Source organism: Euprymna scolopes, chromosome 42 (genome assembly GCF_053919585.1).
Source record: "Euprymna scolopes isolate OS-2025 chromosome 42, ASM5391958v1, whole genome shotgun sequence".
Lineage (NCBI taxonomy): Eukaryota > Metazoa > Mollusca > Cephalopoda > Sepiida > Sepiolidae > Euprymna > Euprymna scolopes.
In genome coordinates this window covers 22,411,199-22,437,948 of record NC_136523.1, presented here as the reverse complement: position 1 = coordinate 22,437,948, position 26,750 = coordinate 22,411,199, and the positions used below count along the sequence as shown (strand labels likewise).

Sequence of the window (26,750 nt, the reverse complement as noted above, 5' to 3'; positions counted from 1 at the left end):
AGGAGGGAATTCCAAAGTCTAACAATTTGAGATAAGTCATTAGAGTAGAAGGCTTTCCGGCATCTAAGAACCTCAATAGTGAAAGGGTAGAACTTTGCTGCTTGACGGACTAGTAAGAGGTATGTACATTGAAGAGGAACTAGTGCTATAATTAATCAGAGGGAAGGAAAAGAGAACGAAAAAAAAAGGAAAAAAGAACAAAAAAAAAAAGGAAAAGAGAACAAAAAAAAAAGGAAAAGAGAACAAAAAAAAAAGGAAAAGAGAACAAAAAAAAAAGGAAAAGAGAACAAAAAAAAAGGAAAAGAGAACGAAAAAAAGGAAAAGAGAACGAAAAAAAAGGAAAAGAGAACGAAAAAAAAAGGAAAAGAGAACGAAAAAAAAAGGAAAAGAGAACGAAAAAAAAAAGGAAAAGAGAACGAAAAAAAAAGGAAAAGAGAACGAAAAAAAGGAAAAAGAAAAATGATAAAGAAAGATAAAAAATGGGATTTTGCTTTTCTTGGTATAAATAGAAAAAAAAAAACCTCATATTTTTAACAATGATCAGTAAAAACCACTGTAGGAAAAAATTAAAAAAGGATATGAATTCTCTTGATGTTCTGTGTTCTAATGTGAGATGGGCAGAAAAATCATCGGTCACATGGTTAGGATCTCCACCAGGCAATGCAGCACATATTGGACAAACCTAACAAAGAGAAAAGAAAAAAGTTAGCACAAATAAAACCACACACACACAAAAAACAAAAACAATCAAGATAAGGATATGAGTACATGTAAATTGGAGATTTAATAACAAGCTGTATAAATATTATTAATATTGCCCACCCCAACATAGTTCGCCGTGGATTTCTTTTCTTTCATCTTCTCTTCTGACCATGTTGTTGTCTCTCACATTTGCAGCTGCTGTGGCCTATGCAGCGAGTCACAAGTATAAAAAACAAAAACTCCAACACACATTTTTAAATATCAGTTCCACTCTTGGTGTGTGTGTGACACTATCGACCTCCTAAACACTAGCATCAACACCCACTGTCGAGGTTCGTCTCGTTCTGCTTCAAGTTACAACCTGTGTTTCACTGTGTCAAACTTGCAATTGCCTCAACTGCTGCACAATTCACGGTCATACCTAAAACTGCCTAAATATATATCTAGCTTTTTATGTCAAGTCTTGTTCATCACACTGACTAACAATCCATTTTTAGTTTTCTTTTATGTTTCTTTGTAAACTGCTTCCTTGCCCTTGTTCTGCCAATAGAACCATTTCACTTTTGTTTTCTTATACTTTCTCTTTTTATCCTACTTCCCAACACTCAGGGTGACGATAATATGTGACAATAGATGTTTCCATTGTTTTATTTATATATATATATATATATATATATATATATATATATATATATAAAAAGACAATGGAAAATGTTTGTGTAATTCTCCAGACATTTATCTCTTGAGCTTTTTCATTCAGAAACATTATGAAGAAGCTGTTTTTCTTGACTTAACCATCCAAGAATTATTGATCACACACACACACACACTATGGACCAATAATATAAATTTTAATGATTTTAAACCAATTGATTGAATTTTATTATGCTGACTACAGCTCGATTCATTATGGAAATATTTTTCAATATCTTAGAAATTTTTGAACACTACAATTTTTAATTTTTTTTCGCTAACTAGCAATTATGTAGCAATTCTATTCTTTTAGAAATGGAAAATATTGCATTAATACTAAATAAATTCCCAACAAAAGTTGAAACCTTGAGATTTTCAGTCTGATGTTTTAAGAACAAAACTATTTAAATTTTATTATAAATAAAGCTTAAAACATTACCTGGACAAAATAATTACAGGTTTGATGTGACGTCATAGATTTAGGATTTATGTCATGTTTCAAAACATGAATTCAAACATAATCGAACAAAAAAAAAAAAAAAAGTTTAAACATTATCAATAATATTGAAATTCTTTTAATAGTCTGCAGAACGTTTACTTTGCTTTAATTATGCTTTACCGTTAAAACCTACTCAATATACACTACAAGTTGGGCTGGTATATATATATATATGCATATATACACACTGGACAAATTATCTTGACCGCTACGGTCTATCACATAAACAAGGTGAATGACTTACATTAACACTATATTCGATACATTTAAACGAAAACAGAATGGGTTAAGGGGGGGGGGGATGATAGATGTATGTAGAAAAACAGGAAAGAGGGAGAGAGAAAAATAGAGACGGCTCGAGAGGGATAAAAATTCTAGTACACATTTCTTTAACATGGTATTTTATTATGGATATACGCATATACATAAGACAAAAGAAAATGATTAAAAAAAAAAAAATTTACATTATTAATTCATTAAAATAATTGGTACTTGTACAGTTTAATTTAGACATTAAAAAAAGGTTATATTGTACGTATCTGTTTTGGACTGAAGATCTCCGAGAAAAAAAAAAAAAAAAAAATATAATTTGATCAAGTAGTTTTTATTTTACAGCAGAAAAACACGTTTTTATGAGAGCGCGTTGAAGTCAGCCATTATGAAATTTGTTGAACACGCCACGGGGAGATAGCTCCAGTTAAAGTGCCGACACTCCCTCCCGATCTTTATTACTAACTTTTCTTCCTAAAAATCGAACCTTTTGCTCGGTATCATAACAAATTGTTTTTTCGCTGTAAAAAAAAAAAAAAACTTGATGAAAATTAAGTGAAACTTTTTTTTTTTTTGGAGAACTTTGTTCCATAATGAATACGTCCAATATAACCTCCCCCTTTTTTTTGATATTTTCATTTTTCAATGTCTAGATTAAACTGTACAAGTGCCAAATAATTTAGCAACCTATTCAGCTTTTGACTAACAAGTAAAGCATTACCAGTGTCAACCAAAGGTAGAATCTGACACATTTATACAGTGAATGATGATGAATACAAGTGAAACCTGGCTAATGAGCGTGCAGCACATACGTTGCATTGAGAGAAATAATATAAGAATGATATGATGGGTAAGTTCTGATGAGCACAGAAAAGGATTAAATTTTGTGAGTAAAGGCAAATGCGGGCAGATTCGCAACCACGCTGAATCATCCAGCATATTTGATGCTACAAATGATGAAGTAACCCCTACATCGACAATTTGCGTCTGTTTCACAGCCTCACTTTTCCTTTAAGGTTTTTATACGTGGCATAAGTGTTATATATTGGGGCTCTCTGCCACTAAGAGATTATATTAACTAGTATGAATTTCGGTGAGGGTCACATTAATACATGTCAGAATAACCTGACAGCAAACTGAAATAGCCGCAGACTGCATGATTGAAGTGGACGGGATGTGTGTGTGTGTGTGTGTGTGAAAGTTTAGCTCACTAAACAAAACATGCTAGAAATGGAGGTGTCGAAATATAGGAAGTGATGACGTCACATCTTCGAGGAGAGAGACAAAAAGACTTAAAAGTCACCGAGTCGGGAAGCAGGATTGGCAAGATGTGCCCGACAATGTAGACATCTAAGTGAATGTTGCCTTGTGACTCTACCCATGCGTCAGCCAATCTTAAGACTAAGTTAGTAAAACAAGTTTAGAAGCAATTAGAATTAGACATTGGTCTCTCTTTCCATGAACAACCTCTCTCTAAATAAAACCTTTGAGACTGCAACAGTGTTTCCACGCATGAATAGATTCGTCTCAAGTTAAACAGAAGATCAACAACCATGAGATCACATCATATCACCATTTTCAGGTTGTATAATGCTGAATCCAATAATTTTAGAAAAAAAAACTTGGTTTCAAGTTCTTTATATCTTCAAATATTTATTCATGGTGGCCATGGTTTGCTCACCTTCTTTTGTCTTCAAGCCCCTCACCCCCTCTCGGATCAGTTAAGCTGACTCCTTCCAGTGAATTCACTGTATCTTGCACAAAAGCTGACTAAGCCAGTGATCCATCAGCAATGTTGACATTATCGACAGCCAGTCACGGCAGGGTTTTACATTGCAAGTGAAACAGTCGTATTTGTGGTGACTAAAAATAATAAAACGCTTATCTTTTGGCAATTGTGTTTTGTTCACTGATAATCTCCCAAAGCTCATTACCGAGTGAAAAATATTTTCAACCATTATTTTTTTATTAAATAAAAAACGAGCAAAGTCAAATTATTTAAACAATAAAAAGTTTAATAGAAAAGTTTACTGGTTTTTAATGAAAACTTTAAAAACATCTGAAATTTGAATGTTTATAATTTCAAGTTTCAACATAAAATTCAGTGCTTATTTGGAATTGCACTTATTTAAAAAAAAAAAAATTATGATGTTCATATTCGTCATGGAACAAAGATGTCATATTCCAAATATCACATGGGTTCGGCTAGTAACTTTTCTATTTGGCTAGTAATTGAAAATATTTAGTTGTCAAAGGTCAGGTAAAGATAAACGTATCCATAGAGCATTGATAAAAATATGGTTTTTGTTTATTGACTTTGCAGAACATGATTGCATTTTATAAAGGAAAAGGAGGAAAAAATATTTGGTGCATTTTAGGTCAGAAAGACAGTATCTTCAGTTTAATCTGATACCATGATGACATACAGATGTAAATTTAAAGAAAAAAAAAAAAAAAAATGGTATACTTACTACTTCTGTCGAGGCATCTGCATGCTCTGATGTGACATGCTCTTGTAAAGTGACTTCCGTAAAGCCCATTTTGCCACAATACGGACACGTGAAAGACTGCGCCTGCTCGGCAGGCAATGCTTCTCCCCCATAATACAATTCTGAAAAAGAAAAACACATTTACAATTTTAAAAATAGAAAACATTGTTTGATGAAAAGAATTTAAGGCTGCTTTCATTATATGGTCTGTAATTTACATGGTTTAATTTAAGAAAAGATTATTTTTATATATTTACATGGTTTAATTTAAGAAAAGATTATTTTTATATATTTACATATTACAATATTTTACCATTAAGCAACGAAACTGACGTTTATCTCTTATTTGGATTTAAGTATAAGAGTAACTATTCCAAAGCAAAATTTTATTGTCATCTATCTATTATATAAATAATAAAATGAGTGATAGCGTGTGTGCTTTATTTTTGTGTCTGGGAAAAGCTCCTTTCGGAGGGGGGGGCACATCTTAGAACTTTTTATATACTCCCTAGATTATAATACCTCCGATTTACAAAAGGAGGCCGTGTCTATCTTTTATTTGAGCGACTTATGTTACAAAATTTGCACTATTCCTTGCTCTCACGTGTTTGTGTTTTTGTATATAAACGCAAAACTAAAAATCGAAAGCGGTATTCTCAGCCTTTCGTGCCTTCACGTTACGTGCTTTTTATTAATCTGGGGGGGAAACCCCTCATATCAAACAATTACTATATATTTGGACACTCCTCTTTTTATGGGAAGCTGGTTTTCCCCAACATCTTGGGAAACAAATACGCAGAAGGCGTAAAGCTTAACTGGCTCTGTGTGATTTCATTCCTCTATGGCATGATGTTTGACCTAGACGTTCGTTTAAGCACCTGCCTTTTTTAACCGTTTAATTTCAACCATTCTCACTTCCCATGCCCTCTTAGCATAGCGGTAACATATCACGTTTTCTTTACTGACTTCGCTTCATGGTTTCGGGTTTGAGCCTACCAAAACTTTTTTTTTCTTCCTCCCTACACACCCCCACACACCTGGTCACCTCCGCTAATCTTTATATATATATATATATATATAAAAGGCAAACACGGCACACATTTTTTGTATGTCCAAAAAAGGCTTTTTTCGCTGGGATTCTCGGGGGGGGGGGGGATATATATATATATATATATATATATATATATATATATGAGCAAACAGTTAAAACATGTTAAATAACACTTTGAAAAAGAGTTAAAAACATTTAATCTGAAAAGCAAACACTTGATAAGTGGATAGTCCTTAATCCACAGAGTTTCGAAGAACTACTTTCCTTCTACACCGGAGGGTAGGAATTAGCAAAATGCGGTATCGGATTTTGCATACAAAAGTATTTGATGAAACAACAAGCCAAAGATCTTACTTGATAACAAAAAGTGGAGCAGAGGGTATATGGTGAAGAAAAAGGTGATTACAAGTGAATGGATAGTCTGGTGAAAGGTAAATAATCCAATGACGGTATAATCCAAAAATATAACTGCAAGAAAGTTAATGAAGTTTCCATTTGCACAAGTAAAATCCAAGGAAAAAAAAATATATATATATTTTAGAACATTTTATATATTGTCTAGATTGTAATATCCATGATTTGCGAATGCACGTCTCGCCTAGATTTATTTACATCGACTTTGACAAAATTCTTGCTATTTCAGCTCCTCGTATTTTCTTGGCTTTTTAGTATAAATAAAGTAAAACTAAATTGAAAGAACATGTAAGTGCAATTATTTTAGAGCTTTCTGCATTATATATAAAGTTCAGTTGTCATGCTGACATCGATAATAAAAGTTCATTTTTCTATGTTAAAAGTGAATACAACTTTGTTATAACTTCAAAAAGGATAATTTGCATATTCCTTTCAAAAAAAAAAAAAAAAAAAAAAAAAAAAAAATGAACTTTAATTTTTCTGTTTTTTCATTGGATGATAACTTTCATTTTCATTATTACGCACAGTTATATTCGTGTATATTTTCTACATTATGTATCATTGCATGGCATTTAGCGCTGGATTTAGAGTAAATCTAAATATGCTGAACAGTCTCTACAAAACTATTGTCAATTTTTGGTCTACAGACTTGGAAATTGACATATGGGGTATTCGGACCTGTAGAAGAAAATCATTTTGCATTTTTTTTGTGGACCTTTTTTTATGGGTAAAAATATGCACTAAAATAGCTGCTAAGTGGTCAAAATTGAAAAAATGACTTGGCAGGTTTAGTTTGACAATGTGTATGCTCTACACATGCGCAAATATACATTTAATATTATTTTTGAAGATTTGATATGAATAGAACTCAAATGGTAACAAATAACACTGCAACACTAGTTTGATACTAACTGATGGCAGTCAAGTCATATTTTTTTTTTAACTTTTGAAATCACTACTATATATTGGTGACAATATAATTATCAATAGAGAATTGGCTCTATAGTAATTAATATGAAATATGCATAAATTAAGACATATTTAAGCATATTTTACAGACCAAGCAATGCCAGGCTTTCTGCTAGTGTGCACGTGTGTATCTATTTAACATTTTATTTTCATTATATTTAAAAACATTTAATATGGACACATATTTGCAAAACAATGGCACCAAATTGGATTAATGATTTTAATCTTAAAATGAACATAAAAATGGCTCAAATATTGTCCAGTTCAGAGAATATTTTTTCTTCTTTTTACTAAAGAAAAAAAATATATAATTTCAATTTACAAATTGAATAAATTTGTAAATGGAAAGCAAATATAAACATTAGTATTAATATTATGACAATCCCAACCAGATAAAAAAGCTCAATATTCAAGATTGAGCAACTGACAATTACTCCTGATCTTAAATGGAACACGTACATCAAATCTGTTGCCAGGGCCGCTGGCAAAATGGTGGGATCTTTCTATTGATCCAGTAGATATCTCACTGCTGATGCAATTCTCTATATAAGAGCCAGGTAAGTCCAAGGATGAAGTACTACTGCCGCATCTGGGCAGGAGCTGCTAGAAAGAACTTGTCCTGCCTTGATAGAGTTCAAAATAGACTTCGTAGCAATCCCCTGCAATCTATCTCTCAGAAGAGATGTTGCGAGCTTGTCTCTGATGTATCGTTATTTTCATGGAAAGTGCTTGACTGAGCTTCAATCTATGGTCCCCCCCTCGCCAAACTTTCACAAGAAACACCGTCTAGCTGAAAACACTATCAATAATTCCCCCCACTCTTTATCTTTGCCTAAACCCAAACGTAGATTCCATGAACAAAGCTTCTTTCTTAGAATTGCACGCCTGTGGGATTGTCTTCCGTTTTCCTGCTTTCCGGCTGAGTACAATATGGTTGTCTTCAAGTCTAACGTAAATAAGTTCTTGATGAGCTGTTCCATATAAGTTAACAAATTTACCGAATTTTCATCACTAATGATTACTGTATTTTCCAATTTCTACTGTACACTCTTTAACCCTTACCCTTGAGTGACCTATTGGCCTTGATAATGTGGTGATGCCTGTGTAAATAAAAACCCTAGGATACGGCATTAAAAATTACTAACAAAATACAGTACAGTATATTATACACATGTATATAATCAAACATCATCATAAATAACACTAAAGTGGGGCAAATACCATAACCAGGTACTGGAAAAACATTGTATCCCACATTGTAATCGGGGGGGGGGGGGATATCCTAAGGCCACCGTACCCCAGGGTGCTACTGTATTAGAATTATTTTCTCTCATTAGACAAGTGCTTACGGATTTCTTGTCGGGGGCCAATCTATTTCATTTACACTTTTTTTTTTTTTCCAGTGAATCATCTCTTACAAAATTTGGAATGCTTTTTCCATATTGGATTTTTATACTACATACATCTGGATATTAATATTTTGGAATGCGACTTTAATTTGGACTGCATCAAGTTTTTCTCTCGATTATTTTTTAGCCTGGACCTCTTTTGGAATATACTGTCAACCTATCCTTTTCATATTTTAGCAGATTTTATGCATATATGATTTCTCTCAAAATTTCAATATATGTGCCAATTAGCACAATTTATAGACTACATATGAATTTCATTTTGCTAAATATGTTTCCTTTAAGGATCTGGAGCCATTTATAGAAACTCCATGGAATAAGGAACAATCTTTAATTTCTTTGTCAAAAAATAAATTGTTGTAAACTTTAATTACAGAATTTCCTAAACAAAATTTTTATTTTCATTACATTCAAAAATGTTCACTGTAAGCATATAGATATTTGTAAAACAATGGCGCCAAATTTATTTTAGTAGCACAATTACTGACTTTAGTTGACGTTGGCAGCATTCACTTAAGATGGGTAAAACCAGCTCCTGCAAAAGAACAACACTCAACATCCAAGTGTAAATGCCCTTTTCTCTACCCTGCAACCTCTCTCCCACAGAAGAGACGTTGCGAGCCTATCCTTGTTTTATCATTACTTCCATGGCAGGTGCTCGTCTGAACTCCAATCTCTGGTCCCCCCCTAGCCAATCTTTCACGAAAAACACCAGTCTAGCTGAATCCACTGAAAAATTTCCCCCACTCTTTATCTGTGCCTAAATCAAAACGTGGATTCCATGAACAAAGCTTCTTTCTTAGAACTGCACGCCTGTGGAACTCTGTTCCGTCTGCCTGCTTCCCACCTGACTACAACTTGGATGTCTTCAAGTCCAACGTTAACAAATTCCTAATGAACTACTGCCCCCTTAAGTAAACACTTCATCAAATCTCCACACTAACGTACTGTACTTGCAATAACCCTTATCCCTGAGTGGCTTCCGGGCCTTGAAAAGTGGTGACCACCGTGTAAAAAAAAAAAAAAAAAAAAAAAAGTGTAATGTAGGCCATGCATGACAGTCCACAGCAGCCATGATAATCATGGGTAATTATTTCTAGGACCACCAGCAAACACTTGTGGACTGGAGCTAGGCTTGACGTAGACGGTTTGTAGCCACATCTTCAGCTAGCTTCCAAGGCATCTTTGTCAATCTTGGAGTGATTTTGAAACTTATTTTGTGGATGAACTGTGTTACAGCTTACATTGTAGCTAAACCAACAAAGCCTCCCCTTTGAAAGCACTTAAGAGGGATGATCTTGTATCGTGCCTAAATTTGTATACTGAAAAAAAAAAAAATAAAATAAATAAATGGTGCCAGCAGATCAGCAGAATTTGACGGAAAAAGTATACCACCAACTTCTTGAGATCTGCAGCTCTCATCGGCCCCAGATTTCGCAGCTGTAGAGAAAAATCATCTGAACAAGCACTTGATAAATCTGGAATTTTGTGCCTAATGTGATCTCGGGATGAGACCTGCATCGCATCGATTTAAATTTTTTTTGTTGAACAATTAGCCACAGTAAAGATGAAACACGCATATATAAAGCAAATTGCTAAGACAAAGGGCTACTGTGAATGAGGGACTCTGCTTACAACAAGGACACTAAGAAGAGAGTTGAGCAGTGAGATGCATGTTCACATTACACTTAAATTTCTGCATTTTTAATTGGAGAAGCAAGATACAGAGAGGGAATTCCAATGTCCAACAGTCCGAACAAAGAAGTAGAAGTCTCTCTGACATGTTTTGGTAGCAAAATTAGCCACTGAATTATGAATGTAGCTAGCAGGGTGCCCGGCGTTATCGCTCATAAAATATGCTTAAATATATTTTAATGGATGCAGATTTTGTATTTATTATTATAGAACCAATTCTCTATTGATTATTAATATCGTACTCAATATATCAGTGATTTCAAAAATAAAAAGACTTGGGTGCAATCAGTTAGAATCGAAAAAACGTGCAGCGTTCCAGTCTTAGTCGTTACTGTTTGAACTATCATCAAACAAATAAGAAATAATTAAAAATAAACTGATTTTAACATAAATATACATATTTGGACATGCATGGTTTAGTCAACTTCCAAGATCCAATCTTGACCCCTTAGCAGCTATTTTTACTGGCTTAAAACCCATAAAAAACGGCCCACAGAAAAAAATGCATAATTTGATTTGCCTCATGCCGCTCTGCGACCATGCGTCTCTAAGATGCATTTTGAAAAAAAAAAAAAAAAAAAAAAAAAAAAAAAAATGGAGACAGACATAGCGAGTTTTATAAATTGGACTAGAAAGTCTGCTATCTTGTGTGCTACTGGTTCGGGGGTTAAATTTCACAGTGTATAACTAAGAAGGCTTTTGAATTGAAAGCCATGTTTAATTTGAGAAGAGTTTCCAATGCGTACCTAAACTGTATAAGTCTTGGAGATTAAAAAGAGTTTTCAGTGGGTCGCTGATCTGTATAAGTCTTGAACTTTAAAATTTGTCAAGCAAAGATTTTTCTTGTGTGGACAAAAAAAATTGTGCGGAATTCTAAAAGATCCAATATTTTTATGGAGTAATTCCGGTTTCTGATTGGTTGCTATGGCTCCATTTGATTGGTCAGTTCCTATCGCCAGTGCCTATAAATAGAATCTTCCAAATTTCTTTAACCATACCCTTAATTTATATAAAAAGTATTGCAACAATGGCTTTGAACAATTGAAAAACGTTAAAACTTCATAGTATGATTCATGACTAGGGCTGTGACAACAGAATATTCTTTTGACTCAAGTATATATCCAACACAGTAAGACCCAGTCAATCAACCTAGAACCACATCAGTCTATATAAAAACATAAAATATTAATGGATACACACTAGAGAGGATCATTTCAGTATCCTGTTTCACTGTGCTGAACCAGGTCTTAAATTGGCCACTATGGCATTTCTTCCAGTCTGGTAATGATGCTGGGTCAATGGCTTCACGAATGAGGTTACCTAGGTTTCGGGGAAGTGCATGGCCGAACCAGCAAAGGTGTCTGGCAAGGAGAGATTGATGAAGTTGATGGACACAATATTATGCACATTAAATTTAAAAAAAAAAAAAAAAAAAAAAAATAGCTTGTTACTGAAAAGAGTAGAAGTAACCTAGAACGAAAAAATACACACATTCCGTACGTAATGCCTGCTATTTTTTTAACTAATAAAGTTAGAGTTCCAAAGAGTAAAGTAGTACCATTAAAAACAAGTAATCTTTTGTGCTCCAGAATTTATTTTTCTACAGTCATAACCATTCTCAATGCACTTCTGCTACTAATGAACGGAGCTTGATGCCAGGGAAATGCTGCCCACAAAATGTGTTCTTAAGAGATTTGAACAAGTGGAAGTCTGACAGTGCCAGGTCAAGACTATACTGTGGTAGAGATGGCACCATCCAGTCAAAGATTGTGTTGATGTAGAAATTGGAAGAGGAAGATATGTAAATCTTGACAATCAGCAATTATTTAGAAAAATTTTTTTTTTTATTTCTTTAGAAGAAAAACAAACAAAAAAAAAACAAACAAAAAAAAAAACCCCCAAAAGACTCCAATTCCAAAAATTGCAAAAAAGCAAACAGCAGAATTAAATCTATAGAACTTAAGAGGTGGATGTAGTTTGTTTGAAGCATTGTATAGTATGTAGTTAAATAGAATGTGTAGAAGGCGGTACAATGCAGAGGTAATGGAATGACAAGCTGAAGCAGGTGAGAAAGTTTTATTAATACAACTTACAAATACATGTGTACATATTCATATATTTCTTATACGCATTTATATTTGCACAGTGGTCACCTGGGAAAGTTGGTCTGGTGGTATATCCGTGCTATATAATATTTCGAGAAAGATCTCTTTGTCAGATATTTGACTTTGGTTCAAACGTGCTGTTGTAAGCAGTAACAGTATCATGGCAAACAATTGCCCGGAACTTGTAGATAGCATTTTAGGCAGCGTTTGAGGAAATTGATTTGGCAGCCGACTGTAGCACGTTTTTCAGAAAGTCGAAATAATTTTTTGGTTATCGCAAACTGTCTGGCTCAGACTAAGAGATAAGAGGTGGATGTAGTTTGCTTTAACTACAGAACTTGCATTTTCTTTAACTCGCAACCTTTAGACAATTCATTTTGGGACTTTTCAAAATCTTTTCACAATAATTGGAGAAGTTTTATAAGCTATCTTAAAGCTTCGGAAAATTTAATAATACTGGTTCTCGATATCACATATTTTTAAATGTTAAAAAAATGAAAATGTGATAACATGTATGTCATGTTTCTGAAGGGCCTTACCAAAATCCGCCTTTGTCAGTATACACTGGACTGGGTGATCGTTTGAGTGTCTGGTTGTGGTTGCACCTGCCTCATAACAGTTTGCACAGAGATCATAATCATAGCAGACAAGACATTTATATCTTTTGCCACGAAAGTTGCCCTTCAAACACGAATCACAGCTGACACCTGAAAAGAGAGATAACGGAAACAGGGATTAATACATTAGGTAGTCACAGAAAGAAAATGAAATAAACCGAATTAAAAACATTAGAAATAATGCACAGCTATATGGTTTTAAATGAAAAAAAAATAAAAATAAAACAAAATGTATGTATATCTTATACTGAAAGTTTGAACTTGTTTGTGACCATCTTAAATGTTATGATGCCGTCACTTCCAGACAACTTGGTTTCGATTCTAGCTGATGGTACTGAAGTCATATATATATATATATATATATATATATATATATATATATATATATATATATATATATATATAAACTTATAATCACTACTATATATAATAATCAATAGAGTATTTGCTTTATAATAATAAATATGAAATATGCATGAATTAAAATATATCAAAGCATATTTTACGACCAAGTCACATGAGTGGGTGGGGGGTACTACTATATATTGGGTACAATATAATAATCAATAGAGAATTGGCTCTTTCTGTAAAATTTTGAGAATTAGGGTTCACGGCACCAAAACTCTTTACAAAGGGGGACTTCTCCCTTGATCACCGTTTCGTTCAATATGCATGCACGTCTTTTGCTGACAGAGGTTTATTCATACAAATATCGTGGGTTTTATCTTGCCCTCTTTCATAAAGCACCCCACATCTTTCGTCTTCTGGTTTCCCAACACTGGCAGCAGAAAAAGTATACAAACCAGCCAAATCTCCTGAATGGGCCAAAGTAGGTAGAACATGTTTGAAATCACGAGTTCATGAAGATCTTTGCGCAGGGGTCAAGACTTGCAACCGTACAGCATTGTGTGTATTAGTATATCTTAAATTTTGTCGAGTTTCATCTTGTTGAGACCACAATCTACTGAGATGGCCGTACAAGCACAATCTCATCCTTCATCTGTAGACATCGAGTTAAGATACCTGAACTGTTGGAATTTCTCACCAATGATGTCGTTGAGAATGATAGGCACCCGACTGGAAAGGAGGTAGTTGGCTGAGAGAAGATTTATTTTTAGGCAGTGATCATTATGTAACGTTGTACACCTTTTTAACATTGCTGTTACATTTTAACGCACCCAACATAATGTACACTGTGTTGCAAGGAAATAAAAGAAAAGAAAAAACTGGTTTTCTTTTAACAAAAGCCTTTATACATGGTATTTCCAACAACACTTTCTAAATATTTAAATAGTTCATTTCTCCTCCCGCTGTGTGACTTTTCATTCCTGCTGTGAACACCAACCACGCCTTAAACATCACTGCTTTTCCAGCCACACGTTCTTTTGTCTCTGCTGCAACATCATTTTTGTGCAGCCAGCTTGGTCATTTGCATATCTTTATGCAGCTGTTCCCAGTGTCAGTGTTACAATCATACCTACAACTTTAGTGGTTGTATCGATATTAAATGCCTACTAAATATCAGCATTCGTGTCACTGAGTATAGCAACATCGTCTGCATAGTCCAGGTCGGTAACGGAACATCCATAGGTCTACTTCCCAAGATCTCCAGCTATTAAATCATTTCTCTCTGATAGGTTCATAAGAGTAGTGGTTGATGGGCAGAAATCAGAAGCTCATAGTATTAATGCTGGAATCCCTCAGGGGTCCATCCTGGGCCCAACTCTCTTCCTGATCTACATCAATGATCTCCCAAATCACATCCTTACATCATTCTAGACATTTATGCTGATGACACAACAATCTATGGTAGCACATCAAAGTCCGTAAACGACCAAGTTCTCTTTGATTCTCTCTCCTCTGATCTTGAACATGTGGTACAATGGAGAAAGAGGTGGCTGGTTATTTTTAATGCATCTAAAACCAAACTTCCATCTCTACACCATCTATGCTCTGATGCCAATCTGGCATCGGTTGAAATGAATGGCTCTCGTCTTGGGGAGGCTTCATGTTTTGACAAGCTTCTGGGCCCTTTACTCCTGACCTGAAATGAAACACTTATATCAAATCCATTGCTAAGGTCACTGAACAAATGGTGGGCTCCTTCTACTGCTCCAGTAGACATCTCACTCCTGATGCAATTCTCTACCTATATAAAAGCAAGGATGGAGTACTGTTGCCACATCTGGGCAGGAGCTGCTAGAGGCAGCTTATCCTGCCTTGACAGAGTTCAAAATAGACTTCATAGCTTAGTAGGGGGGTGCCCTTTTCTCTTCCCTGCAACCTCTTTCCCACAGAAAAAAACGTTGTGAGCCTGTCTCTGCTTTATCGCTATTTTCATAGCAAGTGCTCAGCTGAGCTTCAATCTCCACCCCTCCCTCATCGCCAAACTTTTACAAAAAACACTAGCCAAAACCATTATCAATAATTTCCCCACACTTTTTATCTGTGGCTAAACCTAAACAGATTCCATGAACAACGCCTGTGGAACTCCTCCGATTGCCTGCTATCCAGCCGACTACAATTTGATTGTCTTCTAAGTCCAACATAAACAGTCCCCCTAAGTAATCCAATTTACAAAATTCCCACTACTTATGTTTGCTACGCTATAATCATATTGACTAATGTATACCCTTATCCTCGAGTGGCCCCTGGGCCTTGATAAGTGGTGATTCTCGTGTTAAAAAAAACAAAAACTTGCATTATAATGATTCAGTCTTGTGTTAGTAGAAATAAAAGAGTTGAGACAGCATGCCCATTTCACGAGGGATAAATAAAGACCTAGCTAAAGATAGTTTCGTTTGAAAGTCAATTTTTAGAAGCTGTCCAATCCATACCAGCAAAATGGACGTCAATATGTATACGTCTTTCTCGTAAGTCCATCCATAGCACTTCCACCCATGTTCTTCATGACGTTCCCTTAGGAACCAACTTTGCTAGCTCTACATCCATTCTTTCAACATGACCATAGCATAGAAGTCTCCTGTTCTGCACACATAACTTATCTAGATTTTGTTTTCCTCTGATGTCATCAGATTTAAGTGTGCCTTAAAGATCCATATTACATATCCATTATATCATTCTTATATTATTTTTCCCCATGCAACACATATCTTCAAACCAGACTAGCAAGGTTTTACTTAGATACTCATACTATGAACGCATACCTGATGGAACGGACCATGTTAAATTCCTGTAAAAATATGAATACTGCAATGATATTGTAATCACTTTAAAATCGTAATTTAGCAACATTTTCTTCAATCATTTTTATAAGTATACTAGCAGGGAGACCTGTCATTGCCTTGGAATGAATGAGGATCAACAAATGTTTCACACTCTCATATTTTATTGTCATCGGAATTTGTTAAAAAAAAAAAAAAAAAAAAAAAAAATTATTTCCAATCCTTCCTACTGCTGATTTTATAAAATTGTTTGAATTTTATAAAATTGAATTGAAGTTTAAAATGCAAAATCATAGCTAAATTGTGCTCTGGAGAGAAACATTTCGAACACACCCATCATAGTAAAGAACCTACTGCTGATTTTATATCTCAGGCCTTTTGGCTTGTGTGATAAAACTTCTCAAATGCATTGTGTGTTAACATTAGTCAAAATCGCATTGTTCCCTCTTCCATCAGATTATTTCGATTATTGATACTTATTGAAGACATTCCGGCAAAAACCTATCTAAAAACACTGCCAGGCACATAAATTACATTTGTGTGAAAATGGCCCAGCCGTTTAAGAGTCCATAAAGAATGAACTCACACAGATAAAGTTCCTTTTACATAATAGAGATTTAGGTAATATTTTATTAGTATTTCCTTGCAAGGATCTGTGGCATAATGGATATAAGTGCTAAGTGACAGTCTTTTGAAAGGTGATACTAATGCCAATCATGGCTGATGGAACAAGAACAAATTACCCCGTGGATTGAATGAAAGATTCTGCTAGAAATTCCGTACAGATTTCCAGAGTTTGACAAAATTCACCTGGAGAAAGTTGGTTACATCGGCCGAAATATTGTGAGAATAACACCCAAAAAGAGAACAATAGTCCGAATAAAGCAAACAATTCAAATTATCCTCAGCTAAAAAATTCTTAGTCTGAAATATTTGAATTTTCAAATCTGGAGTGGTGTGTCTATATCATGCCCCCCTCCCAACCTTTTAAATTTAAGAAAAAGGTCCTGATGTTTGATACCAATTCACAATGATTTGAAATATCAAAATAATCACAAACGCCTGCCATTCATGATTTACTCCATTTGCATGAAATTAAACAGAATCCAGATTATGAGCCTAGTACACATGTTTCAAAATTCATGATGATCGGTTAATATATTTTGAGAGTGAATCCTATACATACAAATATACAAGTAGATACCCAACTTTATATAGAGAGGGAATATTTTTTAACTTTGGAAGAAACAAATGCCACCTGATGCTTTATATATATATATATATATATATTTTTTTTCTTTAGAGAGAGAGAGAGAAGTTTAAGAACATTTCTATTGACCACCGTACTAATTCACCCCTCTTTACGATAGTGCGTGCGAAGTACACACAACCCATGCAAGTGTTTAATCTCACATTCCTTCTCTGCAAATAGCAATCAGAGAAAGAAAAAGAAGAAGTGGAATAGTATCAGGTGTTTCTGGCATGTGGCAGAGGGTTAGAAAAGAGGCACAAAATAGTGTTGAAACTATATATATATATATATTAGGTAGCAATAAAAATGACAAAAAAAAAGAAAGAAAAACAGGAAAAAATACATTATATATATATATATATATGCACTCACTTTATATTCTGAAAGACGTTTTACACATAACTCATCCAATCCGTTCCAACCTTACGAAAATACTTATTGAATTTTATAATACAAATAAAATAAAGAATGAAAGGCCAAACAACATAACCGTTAATACCATCACTTGCTATCTTAGTCTTTTTTTTTTTTTTTTTTTTTTTTTTACTTTTCGTTGATATCTTCTACCTATCTATCTATATATCTAAAAGGCAAAATGTGTGTGACCATTTCGTGTATGTCTCGCAAATGCTTCTTTCGCACATGCTCCCGGGGGGGGGGGGGGTACCATCGCTTAGAACTGTTTATATAGCCCCTAGATAATAATATATAGGATTTGGGAACACGTGTAGCGTCTAGATTTATTTACGACTTTTACAAAATTATTGCTATTTTGGCTTCTCACGTATTGATTAGGCTTTTTCGTATAAAAAGCAAAACTAATTCAAAAGCTAACAAGCTGTTCTCGGCATCGTGCCGGGAACGTCCACAAGAAATCAGCTTTGATCAATGTGGGGACAAACTCCTCTTACATCAGACAATTGCTAATCAATCTGGACAATGGGGAGCTGGTTTCCCCCTCCCCAACATCTGTTAGGAAAAAAAAAACACTGCCTCGCAGCAAAAGTTAACTGCGTGACTTCTATTTGACCTCATTAATTAGGTCAAATAGGAACAGCAGAGTTAACTTTTATTGCGGCCACCTGTCAATACTTAAATAAATTCAAACGTGTTTCCCTTGTATGGTGGCCCAGTGGGTAACATCGCACGTTTTTTTTTCACACTTTAATTTCCAGCTTTGCTTCTAGGGTTCAGGTTCGATCCTAATTCTCACCTACCAAAACTTTAATTTTAACCCCACCCTGGAGTTTGGATTTACCCAAAACCACACACACCTCAAAACACCCGGGCATCGCCAGGTACCCCTTATTAGTCTATATATATATATATATATATATATATATATATATAAAAGGCAAAATGTGTGTGATCATTTTATCTATGTCTTGCAAAGGCTTTTTTGCCGACGCTCCCATGGGGGGGGGCGGGGGGTACTATCGCTTAGAACGAAAAAGTTTTTTTTAATTTTTTTTTTACTTCACTTATTCTTAGGTTTTTATTAACACCCCCCACCCCCCTCCAGCCACACACCTCAAAAAACCCGGGCAACGCCGGGTAGCCCCCCCCCCCCAGTCTGTATGTATATATATATATATATATATATATATATATATAAAGGCAAAATGTGTGCGATCATTTTATGTATGTCTCGCAAAGGCTTTTTTCGCCGATGCTCCCAGGGGTGGGGTGGGGTTTACTATCGCTTAGAACTGTTTATATAACCCCTAGATAATATCTAGGATTTGGGAATGCGGGGTCACCCCTAGATTTATTTACGTCGATTTTTACAAAATTATTGCTATTTCAGCCAGTCTTGTGTTCGTTCAGCTTTTTCGTATAAAGAGCGAAACTAATTCAAAGCTAAGGCACTGTTCCCGGCAATCAAAACATCGGAAAAAAAAACAAAACAAAAAAAAAACTAACGTAAGGCAAACGAACGATGTTAAATGTAAAAATCGAAAAAAAAAAAAAAAAAAAAAAAAAAAAAAAAAAAAAAAAAAAAAACACGTTACGTGAAAAATGGCTTGAATAACACTGGTTCAATATTTAAATTTAAAAAATCGAGAAAAAAAAAAGAAAAAAAAAAAGACATCTCACACCATGATTCGAACCAAAAACATTTAGATAATGAACCAACGCTCAAACCAACTGACCTAACACGACGTACATGAAATTTAGTCAGTTCTTCAACTATTTAAACTAAATCAGGTCATGAACCCATCTGACGCATGCGTAGAACCGGTCGTCGTCATGAGACGACGGTTTTTGTTGACCCCCCCCCCATCCCCGGTAGAAAATTGTCGATTATGGGGGTGAAAAATTTTTTTTAACGTTTTTGGCTAATTTTTTGATATTTTTCGAGCGAAGGATGGAGCTTCAATATGATACCAAGTTTGTTAATTTATTTTCTGTCTGTCAAAAGTTTTTAGCGGACACACGAACACACATACATACAAACATACATACATTTTCGCTTTTATATTTATAGATTAGCATAAACACTTGTGAAGCATACCCCCCCCCCCCCACGATTTTTTTAACAGTGGATGTACACTATTTTTTGTATAACAGATATATGGAGGAAGGAGGGGAAGGAAAAGAAAGACTTGCTTATACCAGTTTCTGTTAATAACCATGGCAACAAGTATACACATTATCCTTCACTTTGCATACTTTATTATGTTGCAAACAGCAAAATAGGATAACAATACACACGAAGCAATTAAACAGATTAGAAAAAGGGGGAACCAATTTTCACATCACGGATTCGGAAACAATTTTCATTTTGTTTCAGAATTTGAGATGAGGATTGGTAATTTACATTATACAAACATTTTTTCCTTGGTTTTTATAAGAAAAATCATTTTCTTGTTTACTTGCCTCTCCACGAGGGCAGAGTTAGACACAAGGTTGATTTTTTAATGTGGGGGAAACCAGCTCCTCAAAAAGGGGCACTTTGGTTAGAAACAAAAATAAAAAAAATGTATCAGTCATGAAGGATTTCTCCTCCACTAATCAAGACGAAAACAAAGTGTAGCATCTGAACAGATACTACACTTTGATCATGACCCGAAGGCCAAGATCCCTTTAGTAGTCCAAATAATCCAAATATAGACTTTTCTTTTCAAATTAATTATTAAAAAAAAAATAAAAATAAAAATAATAAAATAAAATAAAAACATGTTTCTGAATTTTCGAGATGAGGATTGTATCATTTGGATTACGGTTATTACCTTGGGTGTTATTCTCACATTTCAAATAAAAACCATTGGGGTAACTTGGCTAGGAACAAAGTTTAGTACCTGTTCCAATACCACACTTCACATTTTCTGTCTTTGGTCAGTGGAGGAGAAATCCTTCTAGACTGAGGCAATTTTTATGTTTGTTCCTATCCAGAGTGTCCCTTTTTGGGAACTGGATTTTCTCCCACATTAAAAACCAACCTTGCAACTAACTCTACCCTTGTGAGGAGGCAAGTAAATAGGATCATATATCTCCCCTCTTTTGGAAATAAGGTACGATTATGAATATCTCCAGTATCAAATCTTTATACATTGTGAAATTTATGTATGAAAACCAAAAAGGGTAGATATAACATAGAAGTATTTGGAATCAAGTCTCTCCTTGATGTTATTTCAAATCATTTGAAACCTCAGCAAGTTTTTGTCTTGTCTCCGTCAAGGCCAGAGGTTTTGGGGAAATAGATATTTTGTAATTCATACGCAAAACTAGAAAAACAAATGACTGATTGAAGTATTGATAAAGGTGCAGTATCTTTCTATCCACGAAAAATCCTTTAAAATGACTACTATTATAGGTTTTCGAGGGTGCTGAAAATGAAAATAACAGTAAAAATCCCAGGAAACGTGTAGTTTCCAAAATATGAAGAAATTATAAGGTGGAGAATCCCTTTTCTATATTAATTTAACATAAAATGAACATCCACTTTATAGCCAACGTGGTCATAAAGAGGGTGCTTATTTTACATCAATTAATAAAGAAAAGTGATTCTTAGAGGCAAATGTCACAGTCTACTACACAATTCAGGTCATTAGCTTTCCAACGAGCCTTCATTTGTTAAATTCTGATCAGTAGTTGCCAAGATTTCGAACTTATAAAATTGCCCCCAAAAGTGGTATATATATATATATATATATATATATATATATATATATATAGATAGAGAGAGAGAGAGAGATAAGATATTTTTTATATATATCCTTGTCGCCAAATTGAATATTGAAATGCTCATATCTTTAGTTCTATGAGACGAAACTACATGAAAATATACAGGCTTTTAGATTATAATACTATTCTATGGTTAAACTTGATGTATATAGTGAAATAACAATATCTAAAAAAGAAAAAAAGTGTGTGTGTGTGTGTGTGGGGGGGGGGAATAAGACAACCCCCCCCCCCACACACACACACAAATTCATAAAATTGTCTACAAGGATCTTTGGTATAACAGTTTGCTCCACTTTCTATTTGGGCCTGAATCTAAACGCAGATTCCATAAACAAAGCTTCTCTCTTAGAATTGCATGCCTATGGAACACTGTTCTACTGGCCTGCTTCTCGGCTATCTACAATATTGTAGCCTTCAAGTCCAATATAAACAAGTTCCTTTAAATAATCCACCCAATCTACACCATTACCGATTACCACCTTAGATTCATTAACCCTTATCCTTCATGAGTGGCAACTATCCTTGTAAAAAAAAAAAAAAAAAAAAAAAAAAAAAAACACTAAATTCAGTTCTAAGTGACACTCTTCTATAGGTTGAAGGTTCAATCCTCATTGCAGGCGATGCTAAGACTATAATTGCAAATTAAGATTTCTATCCCCAAAAAGGGGCACTTTAACATAAAATGAACATCCACTTTATAGCCAACGATCACACACATTTTGCCTTATATATATATATATATATATATATATGTGCCAAAAGTCTACTGTCTCTGTTGGATTCTATTAAAAATTCCGTACAGATTCCAGAGTTCTAAATTTTTGTATGCTGAAAGGTGTTTCACATGTAAACAGTCTAATCTGTTCCAAGCCCTATGAAAATACTCCTTAAATTTAATAGGGGTAAAACCAGAATGAGATAAAAACCAAATAGTACCTAACCTCACTGCTGACTTGCCATTTATTATTTTCTTCGACATCCAAACATAAAATTCTATTTAATAAAAAAAAACGATCGAGAGATAAAATATTTTTTTTATCATTACTAAGGCTAGGACAACAGAATATTCTTTTCATTATTTTGATTCCATTATATATCCATTGAGATCTGCTTTTATATAGAGTAATGTGCTTCTTGCTTGATTAACTGTGTCTAGGTCGGATATATACTTGAGAGTCAAAACAATAGAGAAGAATATTTCTACTGTCCTAGCCCTAATCATCATCTATATATGTAAAAGCGAAAATGTGTGTATGTATGTTAGCTTTTTGTGCATGTCCAAGAAAGGCTTTTTTCAGAGAAGCGGTTGGTCAGCTCGCAACTTCTAAAAAACTTTTTATATCACATAGAAATTGTAATATCTCCGAGTTAACAACGGAGCTCGCCTGTCTATTTAATTTGCTCGACTTCGGGAAGATAAATATTCAACATTTGTCACTCGCCACATGTGGATTAGTCTTTTCCTATAATAAAGGCGACACTAATTCTGACGGTATTTTCCGTCTATTGGCAGATATACGAAAGCAATCAGATTCGATCAATGTGGAAATATTTTCCTTATATCAAACAATTGCTATTCAATTTAGACCCCACTAACACCTTGCGAAAATAAAAATAAAAAAGGCGTTCTTGCAGTAAATAAAATACTATCCCGCAGTCAAAGTCGACCTCATTAAGTCATTAAAACGTGCACCTGCCAAATCTAAGTAATTAAATAAATTGAAAAGTGTTTCTGTTAGTATCTCTCAGTGGCCCAATAGTTAACGTCGCAGGCTTTTTTTTTCACACTTCACCCCAAGGGTTCGGGTTTGATCCTCATACTAACCTACTAAAACTTTTTTATTTTTATTTTACCCCCCCCCCCACAGAGTTTTGATTTACCCAAAACCACACACCTCAAAATACCCAGGCAACGCCGAGTACCCCCCCCCAGTATATATATATATATATATATATATATATATATATATAAGGCAAAATGTGTGTGATCATTTTATGTATGTCTTGCAAAGGCTTTTTTCACCGATGCTCCCGGGGGGGGGGGGGTACTATCGCTTAGAACTTTATATAACCCCTAGATAATATCTAGGATTTGGGAACGCGGGGCCTCTAGGTTTATTTAAGTCGATTTTTACAAAATTATTGCTATTTCAGCCAGTCTTGTGTTCGTTCAGCTTTTTCGTATAAAAAGCGAAACTAATTCAAAGCTAAGGCACTGTTCCCGGCAATCGTACCAGGAAACATCCAGAAGCAATCAGCTTTGATCAATGTGGGGGGGGGGGAGGCCAACAAACTCCTTATATCAGACAATTGCTATTCAATCTGGACAATGGGGAGCTGGTTTTCTCCCTCGAACATTTTGGGGAAAAAGCCAGTCAAAGTTGGGTAAACAAACCCAAACGCTGCCCCGCAGCAAAAGTTAACTCCGTGATTTCTATTTGATCTCATTAATGAGGTCAAATAGAAGCAGCAAAGTTAACTTTTATTGTGGAAACATGTCAATTCTGTTTTTAATACTTAAATAAATTCAAACATGTTCCGGTTAGTATTTCGCGGTGGCCCAATGGTTAACGTCGCATGTTTTTTTTCACACTCGAATTTCCAACTTTGCCTCAAGAGTTAGATCCTCATACTTACCTACCAAAACTTTTATCTTGCCCCCTCCCCCTAGTTTTGATTTACCCAAAACCACACACACCTCCAAAGACCCGGGCAACGCCGGTATCCCCCACTAGTCTATATATATAAAAGCGAAAATGTTTGTGCGTATGTTTTGTTTGTATATCTTGCAAAAACTTTCGACACGGGCTACGGATTTCCGCCACATAGGTATCATTTTAAAGCTCCAACATTCGCCCGACAAATATCGAAAAATTGGCCAAAAACATTAATTCCGTCACCCTAAAATCATCAGTTTTGTACAGGGAGGGTGTAGCAAAAAATCCTTCCTTCATTTTGCCTTTTCCACGGCTACTGCAACCATGACGTCATGTTTGACCTAGAAAACGTTCATGTTAGTTTAACGTGCTGGTTTTTTAAACGTTTCATTTTGTCACTACTTAGTTGTTTGTCTCTTTGGCGTACGCGTAACGCGTCTCGCTTTTTTTTTCCCCCCGCCTTAGCTTCGAGGCTTCGGGTTCAAGCGCACCTTCCAACCAAAACTTTTTCTTACCCTCTCTCACCCCTACACACACGTTATCTTAAGATAACACGTTTTTTTTTTGTTTTTTGTTTTTTTTTTACAGGGTTATTATTTACCCCTCCCCCCTTACACACACACCTACAAACACCCGGGCAATGCTGGGTACCCCTGCTAGTTACTTATAAAGTCGCTAGTTTAGTTACCCGGGTGTTTGGAGGTGTGTGTTGAGCAGGAAAAAATTAAAAAAAAAAAAAAAAAGTGGTAATAGGTAGGCAAGCTCAAACCCGTACCGAAGGAGAAAAAAAAGTTACGTCTTTGCTGTTGCGTCCATCACCAAGCTGGAAGCGGCAAAAGTTTGAATTAATGATAGTCAATCGAAAAGGAATGACTTTCGAAACTATTGGCAAAAAACGCAACCCCCTCTTTGTAGAAAAGTGCCCAGTTGAGGGTGAAGGAATTAATGTTTTTGGCCAATTTTTCAATATTTGTCGTCCGAAGGGTCGAGCTTGAAAACGATAATGATCTCGTGAAAATCCGTCACTTCTGTCAAGTTTTAGGCAGCCATACAAACACACATTTAAACAGACAGGTGAGATTTATAATATAAACTAGCCTGGATGCTACATTTACACAAACAGGTGAGATTTATATAAAAAAAATATTGAATATAAAACCAGTTTTATGCTTCATAAATCCCATAACCTTGAAAATACAGAGAGAGAGAGAGAGAGAGAGAGAGAGAGAGAGAGAGAGAGAGAGGGGGGGGTATCAAAATAATTATAGCAATAATCATGTCAGCCCCTTTAAGAACTTGGTTCTTATTGTGGAGCACTTAAAATTGAAATTGAAGTTTGTCAATTAAGCTCACATGCGCAGATCGTGATGTTATAATCATTAGATCACTAGCCGTCTAGACAATGTTAATTTCAACTGTATTTCTCAGGGTTAACGTTGGCTGTGTGGTTTGTTGCTTGCTAATGGAATCAGAGATGCTTCTGTGGCCAAGTTCAAAGCTCCTGACCGGTTGTAATCTTAACTCCCTGCATTGATGATTCCTGAAAGGATAAAACACTAGTGTATCCGATCCCACATTTTGCTAATTCCTACCCTCTGATGAGAAGGAAAGTATTTCTTCGAAACTCTGCGAATTAAGGACTATCCACTTATCTAGTGTTTCCTTTTCAGATTAAATATGTTTTTAACTCATTTCAAAGCGTTTTTTTTAACATGTTTTATTAACTGTTTTCTCGTATTATAAGCTCTATTTCCTATTTGGTTTTATTGAGCCTTTACATCTGGCTGAGATAACTTTATAAATATTAATTCTTTAATATTTATAATATACTTTAATTTTACCATCTTGGATCATTTTGGTAAATTTAATTGTAATTTTTATATATATATATATATATATATATATAACAACCTCATAAGTTGTTTTTCTTTTTTTTGTTTTTTTCCCCTCTATTCAAATGCCCTTGCAGGTTGTGTTATTGGAGAGAGAGAAAGAAAGAGTGTGCATTATTATCGGTCGTCCACGGATGATGTAACACTAGTAACAGATGGTAAATAGGTAGAAATGTTTTTGACAAAAACAACTCGACATGAAAATAACTGGTCTAGACTTTAAAAATTTGATAAAAATCATCTCTTACTAGCACGTCGCCCGGTCATAAAATATACTTAATTATAGTATTTTAATTTATGCAGATCTCGTATTTATTATTATAAAGTCAATTCTCTATTGATTATTATATTGTACCCAATATATAGTAATGATTTCAAAAGTTTTAAAAAGAAATAGAACTTGAGTGCCATTAGCTAGAATCGAAATTAAAACATTTAGCTATCAGATAAATATTTTATTCATAAACACTTACATACTAGTTATGACTAGGTTTATGACAACATTCTTTTCCTTTTGACTCTTAAGTATATATCCATATGTAGAGTGACGTGGTTCTCGGTTGAATGCATCTCTGTCGGATATATACTCGAGAGAAAAAACAACGAAAAGAATATGCTGTTGTCCTAGCTCTAGTTATGACATTGAAGCTGACGATTTCTTAT

The 26,750-nt window shown here is 34.7% G+C and overlaps 1 protein-coding gene across 6 annotated transcripts in view; it reads right to left on the bottom strand.

Moving 5' to 3' along the window:
* Positions 1 to 26,750, bottom strand: part of LOC145266951 (E3 ubiquitin-protein ligase KCMF1-like) — a 139,889-nt gene that overhangs the window by 65,717 nt on the left and 47,422 nt on the right. For all 6 annotated transcript variants that reach the window (XM_080122770.1, XM_080122772.1, XM_080122769.1 and 3 more), the window contains exons 2-4: positions 12,836 to 13,003; positions 4,636 to 4,775; positions 581 to 682 (exon numbers count right to left, since the gene is read on the bottom strand). In XM_080122770.1, the coding sequence (XP_079978896.1) occupies positions 581 to 682; positions 4,636 to 4,775; positions 12,836 to 13,003 (410 nt within the window). The remainder of the gene's footprint in view (positions 1 to 580; positions 683 to 4,635; positions 4,776 to 12,835; positions 13,004 to 26,750) is intronic.